General features: G+C 43.4%; 1 protein-coding gene and 1 long non-coding RNA gene across 2 annotated transcripts in view; one reads left to right on the top strand and one right to left on the bottom strand.

Moving 5' to 3' along the window:
- Positions 1 to 1,024: 1,024 nt before the first annotated feature.
- On the bottom strand, positions 1,025 to 14,265 carry LOC133473746 (uncharacterized). Its single transcript, XR_009787219.1, has 3 exons — positions 14,093 to 14,265; positions 1,265 to 1,376; positions 1,025 to 1,184 (listed from the first exon to the last, which is right to left on the bottom strand). It is a non-coding gene; the product is annotated as an uncharacterized LOC133473746 (long non-coding RNA).
- Positions 14,266 to 18,284: 4,019 nt separating this feature from the next.
- Positions 18,285 to 22,866, top strand: part of LOC133473745 (MBT domain-containing protein 1-like) — an 83,304-nt gene continuing 78,722 nt past the window's right edge. Inside the window, exon 1 of the mRNA XM_061765345.1 lies at positions 18,285 to 18,474. Within this exon, the coding sequence (XP_061621329.1) occupies positions 18,454 to 18,474 (21 nt within the window). The 5' untranslated portion in view covers positions 18,285 to 18,453. The remainder of the gene's footprint in view (positions 18,475 to 22,866) is intronic.

Below are 22,866 nucleotides of genomic sequence, written 5' to 3'. Positions count from 1 at the left end.
TTTGATGTACAATGGGTCTGTAGCTTGCTGGATTTGTGGGGTCTTTCCTTGGCTTTATTATAAGTATGACCATTGCTTTTTTCTAGCCATTTGGTAGCTTGCCTTCTTCCCATATTCTATTGTACATTTCCAACAGTTTATTTTCTGTCTTTCTACCCAAATTCTATAACATATGAGTTGGTAAATGTATGTTTCATATATACCAAATATTACTTCTATTAGTTCATACAACCTTCACATGCTTTATTGTTCCTTGTTGTGACTACTAGCTGGTTTCCGGCCATGCTGTGCGTTCTAACTGTTCCCAGCCATGTTGTGACTACTAGCTGTTTTTCGATAAAGATAAGTTGAGTGCAGCTGCACAAAGATAATTGTTTTGCTTTCCTTTTCTTCTCTGTCTCTCTCACTTCTGTATAACGGAGGGGATTGTTTGCTTGGACTTCAGTAAGGGGTAACAACTCGTTAGACTTGTACCTTTTCCTCTCTTTGCAAAGACTTTTCTTTTTTCCTTGTAATAAAAACCCACAAAGACAAGATTGCTTCCTTACTTATTCTGTCAAAAAAAGATTTGCCAAAACACATAACAAATCTGATCTTTCCCGGGCGAGATTAGTCCAGATTTATCTATTGCTCTCCTCATTTCTTGCAATGTAGAGGGTACATCCAATGTATTGCTAAAACTCTCATTTCTGTCAAATGCCCCAGCATACTCCTGTTTAGTTTTTTCCCCTCCCTCGTTTTCCCTCTTCTGTTAAATTATTAGAGCTATGATTATCTTTGAAAACCTTTACTCTTATTTCTGCTTTGTCTTTATTTGATATCCCTATTTCATCTCCTTTCTGTATTACTGGGTATTTTCTTTCTTTCTGGACTCCCCTCATTTTTCTTATCATACCCCACATATCACTAATTGGAGTTGTTTTTCCAATTAAGCCACAAAATTCCCTCCATTTCCTTTTGTTCGCTTCTAACACAATGCAATGGTATTAATTTTAACTGGACCCAGAAGCAGGCGGAGGCTGAAGAAGTTTGTGGAGAAATGTTTATTGTGAAGGGAGTCAGAGATGGATCCTTGAGGCGAACTGGCGGGTTTTCAAGACAGGGAGCATGCAGTGGCGTGAGCGGGTGGATGGCTTGGCGGCATGGTGGAAGAGGTCAGCAAAGTGGGGAACACGGAAGGAGCACTGAGGACAAGGAAGAACATGGAGGTCAGAAATATTGCGAGGACTGGCGTAGCTTACGTGCAAGGATAGAGCCGATGTACCACAGTTGAATGTTAATACTCTGGCAGTGGAGTCTTGGATCTGGCAGGCTTAAATGCAGGCAGTGTAGAGTGCTGATTGGCAACAGGTGCGCGGCCGAGGTGGTGCCGATTACTGGGAAAAGAGAGAGGTGGAGAGAGAGAGGTCAAGAGGGGCGCAAAGCGCCACCCAAGCGCCAACAACGGAACTGCAGGGACAGACCATGACAATGTGCCAGTGATTTTTTTATACTCTTAACAGTTTCTCAAAGTTATGCGTTCTTTTAAATTTTTTATAGGCCTTATTTATTTATTTCACTACTCTACTACATTCTTCTGACCACTATGGCACTGATTTTCTTTTCATTCCCCTTTTACTTTCTGGTATTGCACCTTTGGTCGCCTTTATTATCATCTCCCTAAAATTAATCAATTACTTCAATACCTGCTTTAACATTTATATACCCGCTTTCCCTTTCACACAAATACTTAAACTGATCCCAGTTTACCTTATTCAAACCCCAGTGCTGAATTATTACCTGTGTGAATATTTATTTGGGTGCCTCTCCCATCATTTAAACACACCAAATGTCCCTCCTCCAACAATTGCTCTATCACGTCCCCATTTTTATTAGTATTTCATCCTCCCCATAATGTGCTATGTGCATTAAAGTCAGCATTTACCAGTCCCCCACCGTTCAGCATATTTAATCTAAATTAAAGTCTAAATTACTCTTCAGCCATGTCTCTTCAACACATATTCCAGAGAACTTGGTAGATTTATTTATTTAGATTTAGACTTAAATTATTGTCCATTTGCCAATAAACTTCTTGGATTCCATTGTACCATTAACGCCATTTATTCTTATTATACTGGTGTAACGGACATGCTCTCGCCCGATGGCACCGTGACCCCCAAAACTCCAGACCAAGTGGCATCGTATCGCCGCTCCCCCGGCGAGGGTGACGACCACGGGGATGCCAGATTTAACTTCGCACAGGGACGCTTAATGAATTACAGACCGTCTCAAGTAGCATCAAAGCTGAGACACAGACAATGTTTTCGTACCCGGACGTTAAAGTAATTAACGTCCAGCCTGAAGAGCCTCAACAAAGACTTCTCTTTCCCGCTGTCTTTAGAGACATTTGCCCATCCGGGTTTGGACAATGGATGGCGCACAAGCGACACCCACAGGTAGTGGAAAGCCACTGCAACCCCGGATTAACTAATTACAATCTTCACTGGACTTGAATGTGATATAATATTTTAAGAACTTCACATGAACGCCACTAGTGATTGTATTTTTGCAAATTTGAATGTCTGATGTCAAATCTGTTTGTCAACTGAACCAGATGAAATGTTTCACCCCACACGACACGTATGCCACATGGCAAATATCACAGTGTTCTCAACAATCACATATACTTGAAACATTCATTATAGGTATTAAAGAGGATGGGCGCGTGACAGTGCAAAGTTGAAAAATGGTCTCGTTATCTTAAATCCAATAATGAATACTTTATTCCACTGGGTTTAAACCACAAAGTAATCCTAAAACGTAAAAGTAACATTCAGAGGCGGTCCAGCTTCCCTTTTAGTCCCGGAGGTGGTGAAAAAGAAAGGGGGCGGGGGTGTAACCATCCCCTTTGGCTCCGGACTTTTATGGCCGGAGCCCTGGGCTCTCGCGCTCTGCTCTTTTCTTGTCCAACCAACTTGCCGAAGACTGGCCCAGCCAGGACGCCCCACCTCGCACCATACACTTTTTGCGCTCCTTTTTTTTTTCTTCCTCCTTTCCGCCAAATCCACCTGTTCCGGGTGGACCGGACCGGAAGCTCGACCCTTCTGCCTCACTTGTGTTCAGCACGCGTGAGTCCAACATGATGGACTAAAAGTAGAGATTAGTGCATATTTTAAAAGCCTCCGTTTTCACTCGTTTTCGAAATGCAGACGCCACGATTATGTCTTAAAGCTTTATGCCTGGTATTTTTAACCAGTTTTGAGATTTACAACGCAACGTTTACAACAAGCCATGCCAACGAAAGGCGTTACATTGCTTAATGCAATACTGCAACCTTCCGTTCGCAGACGTTCTTTACACCATGCAACTTGATTTAAACACTGCCTCACGTTAATAGGAAACAATTCATGGTTTTGTTTCTGAAGGGGGGCTATTAATTAATTGCTTGTTTAATCACTTTGGATTTTCACTTAAAAAAAATTTACCAAAAAAATAGAGGAAACCCTGATTTTATTTTATTTTTTCTGAAAAAAAAATCAGAATTATTTTAGTTTGAAAAAAATTTACTTTTAAAAAAAAAAAAAAAATTGTCAATTTGTTTTTGAATTTTCTTTTCTTTGAATCGTTTCTTGTTTTTCTTTTTGGTTGGCTTTTCCCTCTGCCTAAAGCCCACATCATAGCGAGCCATACAAGCAATTAATTAATTCACAAGCCTACTTATAAGCACATTTGACTTTTTCCAAAGTTAAATAAAACTTATGTGATTAGCTGAAGTCCTAAATTGCTTCACAAATTGAATTGACTTACAGTGATAGCCATCACACAGTCAAATCAATTTGTTTAACTTAATCATAATCATTAGTTTGAAATTTAGTCAACAAGCTGCTTCGTTTCACTCCACCAAGTGCCCTTTGCAACTATTTTAAATCAACATTTAAATTGCCAACCCTCACGCAGCAATTTTAATTCGATCAAATACATTTTGTGCGCATAACTTGACGGCGTCAACACTTTTGTGCTATTTGATCACTGCTTCTACGCACATTCTCAAACACCTTTAAAGTTACATGATAAACCCTCACACCATAATTTGCGAACGCCATTTAATTTTTTATCAATTAACTGCATCGCCTATAGTATGCCTCTATTCCAAACTAGATGCACTGCTCACACGAGCCTACCTTACAAACAATTCAGTGGCGTACCTCATACAGGTACTGCACACGCAACGCAACCATGGCGGAATTTTCCGAAAGTCCCAGTCAATACGACAATCTCGACACACTGGAAGAGCTCTTCACTAATTTAACTAGGGACCTTGTCCCGGGCTACGCAGAGTCTGTCAAAAATGCTGGCCTTTAAGTCCTCAATGATAACATTTCAAAGTTTTTGAGTGACGCCGAGCGCAAAACCTTAAAAGATAAAAATCTCGCTCGAACGCTTGGTTGCATGGTGCTGAACCTGGTGTCCTAACCCGAGAGGACGCTCTGGTGAAGGGCACACCGGAAGCTGAACAGCACAAACATATGAGGGGCCGTTAGGGACATTAGTCAGGATTATCTCTCACACTTACTATTCACACACACACGTCTTCTTTTCCTTTCGGCTTGTCCCTTTACGGGTCGCCACAGTGCGTCATCCTTTTCCATGTAAGCCTATCTCCTGCATCCTCCTCTCAAACACCAACTGCCCTCATGTCTTCCTTCACGACATCCATCAACCTTCTCTTTGGTCTTCCTCTAGCTCTCTTGCCTGCCAACTCCATCCTCATCATCCTTGTACCAATATACTCACTATTTCTCCTCTGGACGTGTCCAAACCATCGAAGTCTGCTCTCTCTAACTTTGTCTCCAAAACATCAAACCTCGGCTGTCCCGCTGATGAGCTCATTTCTAATTTTATCCAACCTGGTCACTCCGAGAGCAAACCTCAACATTTCCGCCACCTCCAGCTCTGCTTCCTGTTGTCTCTTCAGTGCCACTGTCTCTAATCCATACATCATGGCTAGCCTCACCACTGTTTTATAAATTTTGCCCTTCATCCACCTTCCTCCACCCGTTCCAACCTGCTTGGACCCGTTTCTTCACTTCACTTCCCCATTGCTCTGGACGGTTGACCCCAAGTATTTAAAGTCCTCCACCCTTCCTATCTCGTGTCCCTGTAGCCTCATTCTTCCCCCACCACCCTCTCATTCATACACATATATTCTGTCTTACTTCGGCTAATCTTTATTCCTCTGCTTTCCAGTGCATGCCTCCATCTAACAGTTCCTCCACCTGCCATCCACGTCATCTGCAAACATCATGGTCCACGGGGATTCCAGTCTAACCTCATCTGTCAGCCTATCCATCACCGCTGCAAACAGGAAGGGGGTTAGGGCTGATCCCTGATGCAGTCCCACCTCCACCTTAAATTCGTTTGTCACACCTACAGCACACCTCACCGCTGTTCTGCTGCCCTCGTACATGTCCTGTATTATTCTAGCATACTTCTCTGCCACTCCAGACTTCCGCATGCAGTACCACAGTTCCTCTCTGGGTACTCTGATATATGCTTTCTCTAGATCTACAAAGACACAATGTAGCTCCTTCTGACCTTCTCTGTACTTTTCCATCAACATCCTCAAGGCAAATCTGTGGTACTCTTTCTAGGCATGAAACCATACTGTTGCTCGCAAATACTCACTTCTGTCCTGAGTCTAGCCTCCACTACTCTTTCCCATAACTTCATTGTGTGGCTCATCAACTTTATTCCTCTATTGTTCCCCAAGCTCTGCACATCACCCTTGTTCATAAAAATGGGCACCAACACACTTTTCCTCCATTCCTAAGGCATCTTCTCACGCGCTAGAATTCTATTGACCAAGCTGGTCAAAACCTGCACAGCCACCTCTCCTAGATGCTTCCATACCGCCACAGGAATGTCATCAGGACCAACTGCCTTTCCATTATTCATCCTCTTCAATGCCTTTCTAACTTCCCCCTTACTAATCATTGCCAATTCCTGGTCCACCAAACTTGCCTCTTGTACTCTCCTTTCCCTCTCATTTTCCTCATTCATCAACTCCTCAAAGTATTATTTCCATCTAGCTAGCACACTCTTGGCATCTGTCAACATATTTCCATCTCTATCCTTAATCACCCTAACCTGCTGCACATCCTTCCCATCTCTATCCCTCTGTCTGGCCAGCCTGTATAGATCCTTTTCTCCTTCTTTAGTGTCCAACCTGCCATACATGTGATCATATGCCTCTTGTTTGGCCTTTGGCACCTCTACCTTTGCCCTGTGTCGCATCTCAATGTATTCATTTCACCTCTCCTCAGTCCTCTCAGTATCCCAATTTTTCTTAGCTAACCTTTTTCCTTGTATGATTTCCTGTACTGTGAGGTTCCACCACCAAGTCTCCTTCTCTCCTTTCCTGCCAGAAGATACACCAAGTACTCTCCTGCCTGCCTCTCTCATCACCTTGGCTGCAGTGGTCCAGTCTTCTGGAAGCTCCTCCTGTCCACCGAGAGCCTGTCTCACCTCTTCCCGAAAAGCTGCACAACACTCATCCTGTCTCAGCTTCCACCACATGGTTCTCTGCTCTGCCTTTGTCTTCCTAATCTTCCTCCACACCACCAGAGTCATCTTACACACCACCATCCTATGCTGTCTAGCCACACTCTCCCCTACCACTACCTTACAGTCGGTAACCTCCTACAGATTACATCGTCTGCATAAAATGTAATCCACCTGCGTGCTTCTACCTCCACTCTTGTAGGTCACCCTATATTCCTGCCTCTTCTGGAAAAAAAGTGTTCACTACAGCCCCTTGCATCCTTGTTGCAAAGTCTACCACCATCTGTCCCTCCAAGTTCATTTCCTGGATGCCGTACTTACTCAACACTTCTTCATCACCCCTATTTCCTTCATCAACATGTCCATTACAATCTGCACCAATTACGACTCTCTCTCTGTCTGTCTGTCAGAACTACTTCATCTAGCTCTTTCCAGAATTTCTCTTTCACCTTTAGGTCACATCCTACCTGTGGGGCGTAGCCACTAATCACATTATACATAACACCCTCAATTTCAAGTTTCAGCCTCATCGCTCAATCTGATACTCTTTTCACCCCCAAGACATTCTTAGCCAACTCTTCTTTTAAAATAACCCCGACTCCATTTCTCTTCCCATCTACACCATGGTAAAATTATTTAAACCCTGCCCCTAAACTTCTAGCCTTACTGGCTTTCCACTTGGTCTCCTGGACACACAATATATCAACCTTTCTCCTAATCAACATGTCAACCAACTCCTGAGATTTTCCTGTCATTGTCCCAACATTCAAAGTCCCCACATTCAGTTCTAGGCTCTGTGCTTTCCTCTTCTCTTTCTGCCGAAGCACCCGCTTTCCGCCTCTTCTTCTTCGACTTCGACCCACAGTAGCTGAATTTCCAACGGCGCCGGACGTTGTTAACCTGGGCCACGACCGATCTGGTATGGAATTCTTTGGATGAAAGCTCATATTTGTTTGGCAAAGTTTTAAGCCGGATTCCCTTCCTGACGCAACCCTCTGCATTTATCCGGGCTTGGGACCGGTCTACAGTTTGCACTGGCTTGTGCCCCCCATAGGGTTGCATTGCTTTCATACACACACAAACCACTGAAAGGCTCTCATATGGACTACTCAAACACTCTCGTACGCACGAGTCTTGCTCTCTTTAACACTACTCAAATGCTCTCATTAACACTACTCAAATGTTCTCATTTACACTACCCAAATGCTCGCATATGCACGAGTCTTGCACTCATTAACACTACTCAAATGCTCTCATTTACACTACTCTAATGCTCTCATTTACACTACTCAAATGCTCTCATTTACACTACTCAAATGCTCTCATTTACACTAGTCAAATGCTCTTTTACACTACTCAAATGCTCTCATTTAAACTAGTCAAATGCTCTCATTTGCACTACTCAAATGCTCTCATTTACACTACTCAAATGCTCTCACACACATGCGCTTTGCTCTCATCAACACTACTCAAATGCGTTCACGCGAGCACGTCAATCACATTCTCGCACACATTCACGAGTTCATGTCAATCACGTGAATAGTGTAAATCTTTTATTAGGTAGTTCAATTCAAAAAGTGAAATTATAGAGATGAACTGCACACTCCACACACTCAGAGTGAAGTATTTCATATTTATGTATTATTTTGATGATTGTAGCACATACCAAATAAAAACAAATTCCCCATATTGATATATAATGTCAAACAAAATCATCAATTAATTCAAGAAATAAAGTGATTTTTAATGTAGAAATTAGGCTGGAATTTGCCCACTGAAAAGTACTTCAGTGTTTAATCACTACTGAAGTACTGAAGTTTAATCAGTACTGAAGAAAAACTTTTCAACTATATTCTAATTTAATGAGATGTACCTATATTTTAAAAAGTAATAAAATATTTGACTCTGACTGTGTGTAGTCTAGAGTGCATATCTATGACACGAGTTGCACTACGACAATTAAATTCCTTCATTCCCTTTGGACACCTCATTAGGTACATCGGCGCTGGGGAGCTTAAACGCGACTATCCGGCCATCCTGCCTGCAACGAACCGTATACGTTTCAGATTGTAACCCAGCGGTGTTGAAACTCTGCCTTCAGTCCAGGTGTAAACACACGTCCACTGCGCTTTTGCCCGAAACGCACATTTATTCGGCAGCATCTGTGACCGAATAATGGCGTCTCGCTCTTGATAGACAAGCCAGCCTAGCCCTACGTCATACACGACACGGCTTCTGATTGGCCGACCATTACGTTATCCTACGGCACTTACTTAAAAGCAGCCATTTTAAATCAATAATGAAAAGCGTTATTGTAACACAATAATCAACAAGTATACGACATTATATATATATATTAAAAATATATATGTATGTACTATACAGTATAATACTATGTAATGCTCCTGCTTAAGTTAGGCTTACTATTGTACTTTATGGCTGTTAAAACCACTTACTTTTTAACTCATATAAATACACGCTCACATAAACATGTCAAATGTTTGCACACATACACTTCAAACACACTCGCATAAACATGTCAAATCTATTCACATACCATCCTCAAATTCATTCAGAAAATATAATAAAATCCTTTCACATTTCTACCTCAAATGCTCGCATACATACTTGTGGGAAAAAAAATAACTCAAAAATCTCAAGAACTACTTGAGGTGCTCCGCAGCCTGTCCAGAGACAAAAAGCGGGACACATCATTATGACGAGGCCTGACTGAGTCGAACAGGGCCACAGAGGACACAAAAGGTCAACAAGTAACCTCCATTATTCCCCTAATGACCTGCCAACTGCCTCTGTGGCCCCGGCCAACTCCACGACGAACTCACGTCGCCATAACCGTAGCGGACCACTTGGTGACGACCAATCCCTAGACCCCTCTCGTGCCATCCTAATCGTCCGACTAGACCCAGACGAGGCTCCTGACTTGCGTGAAATCACGCTACTAAATAACGTTTTGCCATTCCGACAGCTTTTGGGTGAACTAACCGCGAAAGGTACTTCTCAAAAGTTCTCTTTAACCGTTACACTCAAGCATGACCTTGTACGCGAACTTGTCATCGCTGTTATGTCCCACGGCGTGTTGAATCAACTTCTGACATTGCTACATGCCAGTGGCCGCGACCTTCAACTGCAACGCTGGACGCTAACTATCCACGCATTTTCAGTCACTAACACCGAACTAAACACATTAACTCCATGGACAATTGGCCCCATGACGTTAGTCCATCCGGTCTATGTGTCTCCAATTGAGTCCGTCACCCTGCTCATCGGCCAAGACCTGCTCTGCCGCTTCGAGCCACTAATTGATTACAAAAATCTTCAGCTGTGGGTGCAGGTGGAACAGGCATTACCACCACCAATTTGGGAACTGTCCTTAGACCGGTGTCTGGTGTTGGACCACTCGGAGATGGCGACCTGTCAGGCCGCACTTCTTCAAGTGACGACACCCTCATTGACGAGACCGCCGAGTCCCCTGTAGCCAACTCTCCCCTGCTGACATAGATAACTCGGCACGTTTCTCTGCCACCTTATCCAATCACCGCACAAAGAGCGTGACTGCCCCATTGTTGCTGGGGGATTAATTTGCATGACTGCCCGACAGACGACGTCATCCTGGCCTTGTGGGCGGACAAATCGGCAATTTCTCAGGGACTGTTTGACAACCTACGACTTAAGCATCCTGACCTTCCATTAACGCTGAAAACCTTTCGCTTTCCCGTTAATACTGTGCCGCCGTCTGAACCTGCAAAGGAATGATCGCTCGTTAACTCACTGCTTCCTAGTAGTCCACAATTTGCCGCACAAAACTTATGTAGGGGCGGATGTACTTGTCCGACTGGCCGTTCAAGTTGCCACCATTAACAATGTTTCGTGGTAGCACGTTAATAGCAACTCCGCCAACCGTGATTTTCAACCATTAAAGCTTACGTCGAGACAAACCGTCCCCGACGCTTGCGAAGTTTTGAGCGAAGACGAAGTTATAGTAAAAGCGTCGACTGTTAACTTCCCTATTCGACTGGTCGCACACGCTAACCAATCAGTAAAAAAAAAAAATTACCAGCTTTACCAGATAACTATCAACCCTTTACTGCTCAGTGACTGTTTTTTTTTTTTTGTCAATATCTTTATGTCTTAAAAGTGTTCTTTGTCAATTAACTGTCTGTTGTCATACTCGAGTGGCTCCAACTACCGCAGACAAATTTCTTGTGTGTTTTTTGGACATACTTGGCAAATATAGATGATTCTGATTCCGATTCTGATCAGTAACCGGTGCAGCCGTAACCGGTCTGCATGCGTTCTTTCAGCCTTTGCCGGAGTTTAACGACCTGGGTTTGCCGCTGCATGCCACACCCATCCTAGACGCTTTCCGGACCACCGTGCTGCTAATCCACAACCACACTCGGAGCGACGTTCACATCCCCAGATCCTTCGCATTGCTATCCTTCCAGTGGGACCTACTTAGTGCAAGGACATCATCAGAGTGGACCTGGCTACAGACCAACACCTGGTGATCCATACGCTCAGTACAATCCCAACTACACCTGAAAGCGCGTCTCCTGCGTCTCCTCCCACTCCCTCATACTTTCACATTTGCCACCAAACAATGCATATTCACCAGGTGTCCATATAGCTACGACAACTCACCGGCTGAATTCAACATTTTCCTCAACATGGCCTGTCCTGACGCTGCAACCAGGGTCCACCTCATCTACGTTGATGACATCATGATGAGGAGACCCTTGCTGGATGCCCACCTGGCAGAAATTGACCACGTCCTATCCCAACTTGCCGCTGCCGGGGCCAAAATCTCCCTCCTAAAGGGACAATGCTGCTGCAAAAAAGTCAATTATGTTGGTCTCCTGATTGGCCCGAATGGCATTGAACCCCAATATAACCCCAGCCGTATTTAGGGCCTCCTAAACATAAGCACCCACACTAATGTGTCCAAACTTCGCAGTTTTCTCACCGTGTGTAATTATTTCCAGCAGTTCGTCGAACACTTCGCGGATATTGTCCTGTACCCTTACCAAACTCCTGAAAAAGGACACTCCTTTTGGTTGGGGTGACGAGCAAGAAGCCGCGATGCAGTCCCTGAAAGAGCGGCTATGCTCCGCCCCATGTCTTGCCTACCCTGACAGCGAAAAAGAATTCTTCCTCGAAGCAGGTTTTTCGGACCATTGCCTTAGCGCTGCTCTTTACCAAATTTACGACTGAGACAAGCGCGTCATCGCCTACGCGATCAAAACTCTAAACGGTCTAATACTTGGGACTGTGAAAAAGCCCTTCTTTCCACGGTCTGGGCCATCAAACATTTCTCCAACTACATTGGAGGCCAAAAAGTGACCATTGACACGAACCACCATCCAGTTACCTTCCTTCACAACCAACGCATCAGAGAAGGGACCGTCACCAATGCTTGTATCACGGCCTGGCTCATGGCATTGCAATGCTACAATGTTGAGGTCCACTATGCTAAAAACTCCTGACTCCCCTTGCCAGCGGACTTGGCTGCCTGCCATAATTGTCTGTCTACACACCCGCCCCCATAACCTCCCACCCCGGCATTGCCACTGCCTGTTTTCACGCGCCATCGTTATTTCGATGAGAATGCATGCCTCGACATGATAACGGCTTATGTGGACGGTTGTTCCTTCCTCCACTAAACGCAGCTGCGAGCTGGCGTCGGCATTGCATGGGTCGGTGACGTGCCGTGCAAACCACAAAAATTCCAATAGGGTCCGCACTACTTCCGATACGCTGAAATTGCAGGCATCCTGATAACCTTAACCTTTGCGGTAAAACACAAAACCACCTCCTTGTTTATCTGTACCAACTTAAACTACGCACGTCTCGCGTTCACCTGCCACTTACCGACATGGCAACATAATGGGTTCCTCACGTCGGGGCGTAAACCGGTCAAACACCGCGATCTAATCGTCACATGCGACCATCTAGTTCATTCGAACAACATGCACGTCTACTGGAAGAAAGTCTGAGGTCACTATCGTATTCCGGGACATGATGATAAAACTTTTAATGACTTAACTGACTCTTTGCCGAAGCAAGGCGCCCTTCATGGTACCCCATGGCAGTTTGACGCCTCATGGCTTCCCACCACACCCAACCCATCAGTGACTGTAATCACGCGCCGTCGAGCCGCCTCCACCGCACCTTTCGTTGCTCAGCCGCATGGTGATACTTTGTATGACCCTGCCAACCCAATGCCTTGCGACTCCGCGCCTCGTGACTTTAACTTGACTGCCAAACAATCCGGTGACCCAGCACTCGCAAAACTCTCCGATTGGCACTCTGACGCAAACCCAATCTCTGTCGACAACATGACCGCCGACCAAGACCTTGCGGACTTGTGGCTAAAAAGAGACAAGCTGCGTCAAGTAAAAGGCCTACTAGTGTATGTCCCCCGAGGACCCCTCCTTTTTTTTCCTTACTCCTTTCCGCCAAATCCACCTGTTCACCCGGGTGGACCGGACCCGGCAAATATTCGGAAGCTCGACACGTCTGCCTCACTTGTGTTCAACATGCGTAAGTCCAACATGCTGTTACTAAAAGTACAGATTTGTGCATATTTGGGTTTCAATGCATTTGTCACGACCCGCTCATTCCAACCTCACATCACAAGTTAGTCTCCTTTGCCAATGTTCGTCTGTCCTTTGTTTTGTTGTTGTTTCCTGCATTGTTTCCCTTTGTAGATTGTTAGATCTCATTACATTTTCTATGAAGATTCACTACCGGCATCAGTTGTGTGTGTTGGGGTTCGAGAAAAAAACCTCTGGCTGTCTAGAACTCTTATCTAATTCATGTAGTAACCTTCAAATTACGAGACTGAGGAAGAAAGGTTTGCCGTCACTTTGTCCTGAAGTTTTATACATGTAAAAAGTGACGTGGTGCCCCTTTTCTAGATAAAATAGTTGATTTTAACGATTAAACTTAAAATTACGCTAAACCGGAAGTAACGCGGGCGTCGCTTCCGGTTTATTCGTTTCTCCTAAATTAATTACATTTTATTTATAATTGTGGAGGGATTCACAGGGTGGCGTATGGGGGGTGTGAGGTGATGAAAAAAGAGGTACAGGTACAACAGGTCAGGGTGAAAAACGAAATAACATATGCGCAGGCTGTCAGGGTGGTAAATAAGCAGAGTGAGGGGAAACCGTGGAAAGAAGTGTGAAACAGCAAAATAAACTAGAACAAGTAGGTGAGGGAAAGTTTGGATAGATCTGAAGAGACTTATAACATTCATTGCAGGTGTTATAAAAGCGACAATTGGAATAAAATCAAAAACGTAAAGAATACAAATAATAGTTAGAGCAGCAGAAAATCATCTTAATATCACACTATTAACATGGGAAGAGGTGAGAGATGACCTTTCTATTCAGGCCAAAAAGACGTCAAACGCAGTGATTGTCCCTTTTCCCCACATTCCCTTCACTATCACACTTAACATCATGTCATCACTGCTGTCATTGACCGAATCTCCCCACTCTGACCCATTCACAGCACAGTTGAGCCCTACCCGCCAACTCTGTCTTGGACTTGGATTTTTCTCATGTTATTGAAGATCGATCCTCATCTCCGACCCGGCCAAGGTATGACCTGTATTCCACCCTCAGGCTCTTCCTCTCGTTTTTGTCCAGTATCTTTCACCGTAAACATATTTTGTATTTCCCGCAGTCAAGCCACTTCCGACTATAGACACACTCTGACGTTGAGCTTTTATTTTGGTACTTCCGCCTGTCGGCAGTTTGGATTTGCATTTTAGCTAAATATTTAGTTCCACCCGAAACATTTAGCTTTAACATTGATATTTAGACATAGATTTAACATTTAGATTTGCCATTTAGCTATAGATTAAACACTTGTATATATACTTTTAACATTTAGCTCTACATTAATCATTTACATTTAACATTTAGATATAGATTCAACATTTAACATTTAGATATAGATTCAACATTTAACATTTAGATATATATTTAACATTTAGATTTAGCATTTACGTACAATTTTAACATTTACATTCAACATTTAACATCTAGATTTAGCATTTATCATTTAGATACATATTTAACATTTAGATTTAGCATTTAAATTTAGATGTATACAGCGGCTGAAATAAGAATTTAACATGTCCCTATATTTCTCACTAAGTATAATTCCAAAGGTGCTGAAAATGTCAACAGATGTTTGGAACAACCCAAATAATCAATACATACAAATAAAGTAGAACAAATAAGCTCAGAAATTATGTTGTGCGTAAAAATGTGAAATGACACAGGGAAAAAGCATGGAACACATGAAGAAAGGGTGGTGCAAAAAGGCATGGAAAGCCAAGACAACACCTAACATCTATCAATAATAAAACAGCAATCCAGCCCCCTGTCAGAGCAAATGAATATCAGCTGGTTCAGTCCTACTTGATGGCCTACAAAAAGATGTCATTGCCAAGGTATGAGTCAAGACACATGATGGTAAGAGCAGAGAGCTGTCTCAGGACCATTGCAAACTAATTTTTGCAAAACATAACGATGGCATTGGCATTACAGGCGCAAGCTTCTGAACGTTCCAGTGAGCACGGTTGGGGCCATAATACATAAGTGGCAAGCCAATCATACCACCATAAATTTGCCTCGATCAGGTGCTCCTCGTAAAATTTCTGACAGAGGAGTGCAAAGAATAATCGGAAGAGTTGTCCAATAGCCATGGCCTACAAAAAGATGTAATTGCTATCGAGAGCTTCAAAAAGACCTGAAACTGTTGTCACAAGGAAAATAGTGAGTAAGGTACTCCACTGCTATGACCATGTCAAAGCTTGTTTACAGTTTGCTGAACAACATTTGGACAAGCCAGTTAAATACTGGGGAATATAGTCTTGTCGGATGAGAGCAAAATTTAACTGTTTGGATGCCATAAAGCACAACACGTTTGGAGGAGAAATGGCACTGCATATCACCCTAAAAACAGTAAAGTTCAGAGGTGGTAACATGATGTTGTGGGGCTGCTTTTCGGAAAATAGTACTGGTAAATTTCACATTATTGAAGGAAGGATGAATGGGCAAATGTACCGAGACATTCTTGACAAAAATCTGCTGCCATCTATGAGGATGATGACAATGAAACGGGGGTGGACATTTCTTCAGGATAATGATCCAAAACATACTGCCAAGGAAACTCTCAATTGGTTTCAAAGGGGGAAAAAAACTGCTAGAATGGCCCAGCAATCATCTGACTTGAATCAAATCGAAAATCTATGGAAAGAACTGAAGCTCAAGGTCCATAAAAGAAGCCCACGGAACCTTCAAGATTTGAAGACTGCTTGTGTGGAAGAATGCGCCAAAATCACACCAGAACAATGCAAGTGACTAGTTTCTCCATACAGGAGGCGTCTTGAACCTGTCATTGCAAACAAAGGCTTTTGTACAAAGTATTGAATAAATACCAGTTGGCGTGTTCAATACTTTTTCCCTGTGTCATTTCACATTTTTACACGCAACCTAATTTCTGAGCTTATTTGTTATACTTTCTTTGTATGTATGGATTACTTGGGTGTTCCTAAGATGCCCGAGGAATGGAGGAACAGTGTGCTGGTGCCCATTTTTAAGAACAAGGGTGATATGCAGAGCTGTGGGAACTATAGAGGAATAACATTGATGAGCCACACAATGAAGGTATGGGAAAGAGTCGTGGAGGCTAGACTCTGGACAGAAATGAGTATTTGTGAGCAATAGTATGGTTTTATGCCTAGAAAGAGTACCACAGATGCATTATTTGTCTTGAGGATGTTGATGAAAAAGTACAGAGAAGGTCAGAAGGAGCTACATTTTGTCTTTGTAGATCTACAGAAAGCCTATGACAGAGTACCCAGAGAGGAACTGTGGTACTGCATGCGGAAGTCTGGAGTGGCAGAGAAGTATGCTAGAATAATGCAGGATGTACGAGGGCAGCAGAACAGCGATGAGGTGTGCTTTAGGTGTGACAGATGAATTTAAGGTGGAGGTGGGACTGTATCAGGGATGAGCCCTGAGCCCCTTCCTGTTTGCAGGGGTGATGGATAGGCTAACAGATGAGGTTAGACCAGAATCCCCATGGACCATGATGTTTGCAGATTACATTTGAAGCAGGGAGCAGGTGGAGGAACAGTTAGAAAGATGGAGGAATACACTGGAAAGCAGAGGAATGAAGATTAGCCGAAGTAAAGCAGAATATATGTGCATGAATGAGAGGGGTGGTGCGGGAAGAGTGAGGCTCCAGGGAGAAGCGATAGCAAGGGCGGTGCAAATACTTGGGGTCAACCGTCCAGAGCAATGGTGAGTGTGGTCAGGAAGTGAAGAAACGGGTCTAAGCAGGTTGGAACGTGTGGAGGAAGGTGTCAGGTGTGTTATGTGACAGAACAGTCTCTGCTAGGATGAAGGGCAAAGTTTATAAAACAGTGGTGAAGCCAGCCATGATGTACGGATTAGAGACAGTGGCACTGAAGAGAGAACAGGAAGCAGAGCTGGAGGTGGCAGAAATGAAGATGTTGAGGTTCGCTCTCTGAGTGACCACGTTGGATAAAATTAGAAATGAGCTCATCAGAGGGACAGCCGAGGTTCGATGTTTTGGAGACAAAGTTAGAGAGAGCAGACTTCGATGGTTTGGACACGTCCAGAGGAGAAATAGAAATATATTGGTAGAAGGATGATGAGGATGAACCTGCCAGGCAAGAGAGCTAGAGGAAGACCAAAGAAAAGGTTGATGGATGTCATGAGGGAAGACATGAGGGCAGTTGGTGTTCGAGAGAAGGATGCAGGAGATAGGCTTACATGGAAAAGGATGACGCGCTGTGGCTACCCCTAAAGGGACAAGCCGAAAGGAAAAGGAGAAGACTTGGGTGTTCCCAACATCTGGTGAAAACAGCACCTTTAGAAATATATGTCGTGAGAAAAATGGTGATGTGTTAAATACTTATTGCAGCCGCTGTATTTAACATTTAGATATTATATTTATATTTACATTTAACATTTAGATATATTTAACATTTAGATTTAATTTTTACATTTAAATTTACCTTTAACATTTAGATTATTTTTGGTGCAGCATTTAATATTTAGATTTAACTATAGTTGACAAACTTTAACGTGCTGATGGTGCGTGTGCCTGGTGGTGTTCCTTAGTCTCACCTGCTGTCTCCTGCCTGTCAGGAAGCTGTCAATCCACTGGCAGATGGCAGGCAAGAGAAGAAGAGGAGTTAGGGGATGAGGAGTTTTGGGGATGATGGTTCACTAGTAAAAGTTCAAATTTTATATTGTTTCTTAAAGGCGACAGGACTGCTAATAGAATCTGAGGACAATTATTTTGAAGAAATAAGTTAGAAGGGTGATCGACTGATTCGCACTTCTGCCTCACAGTTCTGAGAATGGGGTTCAAATCCCGGCCCCGCCTGTGTGGAGTTTGCATGTTCTCCCCATGCCTGCGTGGGTTTTCTCTGGGCACTCCGGTTTCCTCCCACATTCCAATAACATGCATGTTAGGTTGATTGGAAACTCTAAATTGCCCTTAAAAGAAAATGGATGGATGGAGGTTAGAAGGCACACTTGAGTCACACTCCATACCAATAAGTGGCGTTAATGCACGTGGATGTTTCTTGCAAACCGCCATATAAAAATTAGAAGAAGAAAAAGAAGCAGAAGAAGAAGCAGAAGCAGAAGCAGAAGAAGAAGGAAAAAAACTAGGTTACACTCACGCATGCGCAGAACGAAGTACAATTTGTTGATATCCTGTTTGGTTTATAGTATTCTCCGGGGTTTTGCTCGTTCAAACAGCAATTTACCAAGAAGCTTCGGTTCCAGTTGAGAGTGGATGCGCTAGTCAAGAGAAAGTCACCTATATGAGGGGCTAATGGATGACACACCCGATTTGGTAAGTGGAATGAGCGTTTCGGGCCACAAGCCTACGAACAAATACATTTGGTTTACTTTCGAGGATCCTTTGTTGTTGTCTTATTTATGGGCGCTAGCGAGTATCTTTGGCTCAGCTATGTAACATATTGCAAAGCTCTCAAACATTTCAGGAGATTTATAAAATAGCCACACAATCCCGAAACTGGGGTGAAGATGTTGTATCATGAAAATGGTGGTGAGTAACCATTATTTCAAATGATTGTTTTCTGTAGTACGATGTGCTAATGCTACTTAGCGGTGAGCTGATTGCTTTGTGGCTGTTTTTTTTTTTTTGTTCTTCTGAACGTTGGGATAACATTTCCTTAGCGGACAGTACAGTACTTCTTCGAGGCTTTATAAAAATAATTTAATACTTGAGGCACAGGGGTCCCCTGTGCTACAAAAAGCTGGAAGCGACTGCTAACGTGAACACTGTTCAGGAAAGCCGAAGACTTCACAATACGTTCAACATTTACGATTTAAGCAAAAAAGTAGTCGATATTTTGACTTTGACTTTGTTTTCAAAATATACAGTCGATGTCCAACTGTGATGTAATAAATTATTGAATTATTCATTCAATTACACTCGAAATTTGAAATTCCCAATAAAATTTCCTGAGAATCAAAAGAGATTGCAGCGCATAGAGGATGACAATGCTCGTTAATACCGCATATTAATTAACCCTGGGGTCAAATTGGGTCAAATTCAACTGTTATTTTAAAAAGCAAAAACGTGAAATTTTAATGAAAAAAAACCGCAAACAACCATGTATGTACTCTGAAGCATTTAGGCTTTGTCATTGTTTTACATACATTTTAATATCACTAAGTTTTTTTTAGTCTTTATTGTATGATTGTTGTCATGTTATCTGCTGTATAATTTCTGCTGCCTGTATAATTTTGCCAGCTTCTTGGCTTTTGGAAAAGAGATTTTCTCTCTCGATAAGCTTTTACTTGGTGAAATAAAGGATACATAAAATCTAAAATAAGGCTCACCCTCGAGCTGCTGGACTTTGATGTGAGGCCTTTGCCTGTCAGTCAAATAACAATGAAAATGAGCTCGCAGAAGTCAACTACTGCCTTAATATGAACTTGTGCCGTTATGGTTTATAAACTGTTCGTTTTCGTGTGTGTGTGTGTGTGTGTGTGTGTGTGTGTGTGTGTGTGTGTGTGTTATGTGGGGAACACACAAACAGCTCTGAGCGTTGACATTTTAAAGATGTCGCTGCGGTGCCGTGAGCTTTTTAGCTCCAGCCCTTAGCTCGTTAGCTTGCAGGCTATAGCCAATGTAATAAACACTAAACTTTCCCTTTGTCCCAGTTGTGTCCATTTACGGTGCAAATGCTGTTCTGTTAACGACTCGCTGCGTCATGAGCAGCACGGCGGGTGTTACCACAACAATGAAAAGTTATCAAGTCCACAAAAAAATACCGTGTCCAATGTATTTATGGAACGATAACCCACCCTACTCTGCTTTTGATTGGCTAGCACCAAGACCGATCAATGCAAACTAGAACTAGCAGACATTCCAACAGCTTCTTCCCTCTTGCAATCAACTTCTTAAACACCTAACCTACAATTCCATTACAACATGCTGGCAATTTTTTGACTTGAGTTCGTTGTCACATTTCTGTGGGGCCAATTATACATTACTCGTGCACTCACTGTAGTTGTCTCACCACGCTGCACTATTTGCATATCTGTTGTTGACCAATACTGGCCACTCATGCCAGCATAGCATCTGCTCCATTTGCACACTGATTGAGGAGTATCTGCAACATTTGCACAACCAACATTGTCCCAGATTATCGCACTACTCGTCACTTTAAACCGCATACACTCCTTGGAGTCTCGGCGCCCTTTCCACAATGGTCATTGCACCGGACTATTTCAATATTAGTCATTCGAACTGCTCTAAGTGCTAGAGGACTCTGCATCTTTTTGCACAATTGTCAAAAAAAAATAAAAAATAATGTACCAGCATTACCAGATAACTAGCAACCCTTTACTGCTCAGTGACTGTTTTTTTTGTCAGTGTCTTTATGTCTCAAAAGTGTTCTCTGTCAATTGACTGTCTGTTGTCGTACTAGAGCGGCTCCAACTACCGGAGACAAATTCCTTGTGTGTTTTTTGGACATAGTTGGCAAATAAAGATGATTCTGATTCATACTTTTGATTCGCTGTGTGTGAAAGCTCTTCACCACCACACATACACATACATAGGGCAGGTCTTAAACCACGCGTCTAAAGACGCGGAATGAATATGCTTCATGAGTCCCTGCTAATTTTTGTGCGTCTCAGACGCGGGATGTACATTAATGCCTGAGGGTGTCTACACTAGGTAACACATTATTTTGTCATTGTTTTTTTCCCCCCTCCAATAATTTAAGATTTTTGCATTCTGTAGGTCAGGTTTTAGGTATTATTCACATCCAATTTTACATTTAAAGACAGAAAAGTATATAAGTAAATAATTCTTCTTTTCCTTTTGGCTTGTCCCGCAAGGGGTCGCCACAGCGTGTCATCCTTTTCCATGTAAGCCTATCTCCTGCGTCCTCCTCTCTAACACCAACTGCCCTCATGTCTTTCCTCACTACATCCATCAAGCTTCTCTTTGGTCTTCCTCTAGCTCTCTTGCCTGGCAGGTCCAGCCTCATCACCCTTCTACCAGTATACTCACCATCTCTCCTCTGGATGTGTCCAAACCATCGAAGTCTGCTTAGACCTGATCCGGTCTAACCTCATCCGTCAGCCTATCCATCACCACTGCAAACAGGAAGGGGCTCAGGGCTGATCCCTGAGACAGTCCTATCTCCACTTTAATTTCCCCTGTCACACCTACAGTTCACCTCACCATTGTTCTTCTGCCCTCGTATATGTCCTGGACTATTCTAACATACTTCTCTGCCACTCCAAACTTCTGCATGCGGTACCACAGTTCCTCTCTGGGTACTCTGTCATAGGCTTTCTCTAGATCCACGGACACAATATAGCTCCTTCTGAACTCCTCTGTACTTTTCCATCAACATCCTCAAGGCAAGTAATCCATCTGTGGTACTCTTTCTTGGCATGAAACCATACTGTTGCTCGCAAATACTCACTTCTGTCCTGAGTCTGGCCTCCATAACGTCATTGTGTGGCTCATCAACTTTATTCCTCTATAGTTCCCACAACTATGCACATCACCCTCGTTCTTAAAAATGGGCACCAGCACACATTTCCTCCATTCCACAGGCATCTTCTCATGCGTGAGAATTCTGTTGAACAAGCTGGTCAAAAACTCCACAGCCACATCTCCTAGATGCTTCCATACCTCCACAGGAATGTCATCAGGACCAACTGCCTTTCCATTTTTCATTCTCATTAATGCCTTTCTAACTTCCCCCTTACTAATCATTGCCACTTCCTGACCCACCAAACTTGCCTCTTCTACTCTTCCTTGTCTCTCATTTTCCTCATTCATCAACTCTGCAAAGTATTCTTCCCGTCTGTCCAGCACACTACTGGCACCAGTCAACACATTTCCATCTGTATCCCTCTGTCTGGCCTACCTGTATCGATCCTTTTCTCCTTCTTTAGTGTCCAACCTGGCATACATGTCATCATATGCCACCTCTACCTTTGCCCTATTTCGCATCTCAATGTATTCCTTTCGCCTCTCCTCAGTCCTCTCAGTATCCCACTTCTTCTTAGCTAGCCTCTTGTATGATTTCCTGTACTGTGAGGTTCCACCACCAAGTCTCCTTCTCTCCTTTCCTGCCAGAAGATACAGCAAATACTCTCCTGCCTCTCTCTCTGATCACTTGGCTGTGGTGGTCCAGTGTTCTGGAAGCTCCTCGTGTCCACCGAGAACCTGTCTCACCTCTTCCCGAAAAGCGGCACAATATTCTTAAGGCTTCTTTAGACTCTCATGGGCGGCGACCGCGCTGACGTCACTGAGGATATCCCGCGCGCAGTTTGCTTTTATACTCGAGCGGAACCGACGCGCGGAGTTTTGAAAATGTACTGCAGTTCTCCTCTATATCGGGGGTGTTGCTACGGCTGCCCTCTGCATTTTTTGGCCATTTCCGGTAGCCGTTTTTCCTTTCCTTTCCGTAACAAGGAACTAAGCCACAACAATGGTGACCGTGGAACAGTGTCTGCTAGAACAATGGACCTAAATGACCAGATGATATGTTTAATCATGCTGCAAAATCGATCAAGAAGGTGGCGGCGTAGGTGGTATGTGGAACCAAGGGGCGCGCTGAGTACGTCATCACAGCATGTGACAAAAACGGACCAATCACAAGAGATCATCTCCGCGGCATTCTTCACGCAGCAACAATTTTTGCAGTGCGCGTCAAGTGGCGCAGAGGGGTCGCGCAGCCTAATG

The sequence above is a fragment of the Phyllopteryx taeniolatus genome, unplaced genomic scaffold (genome assembly GCF_024500385.1).
Source record: "Phyllopteryx taeniolatus isolate TA_2022b unplaced genomic scaffold, UOR_Ptae_1.2 contig_43, whole genome shotgun sequence".
Classification (NCBI taxonomy): domain Eukaryota; kingdom Metazoa; phylum Chordata; class Actinopteri; order Syngnathiformes; family Syngnathidae; genus Phyllopteryx; species Phyllopteryx taeniolatus.
Note: the sequence above shows the minus strand (reverse complement) of the source record. Positions and strands in the feature narration are given on the sequence as shown.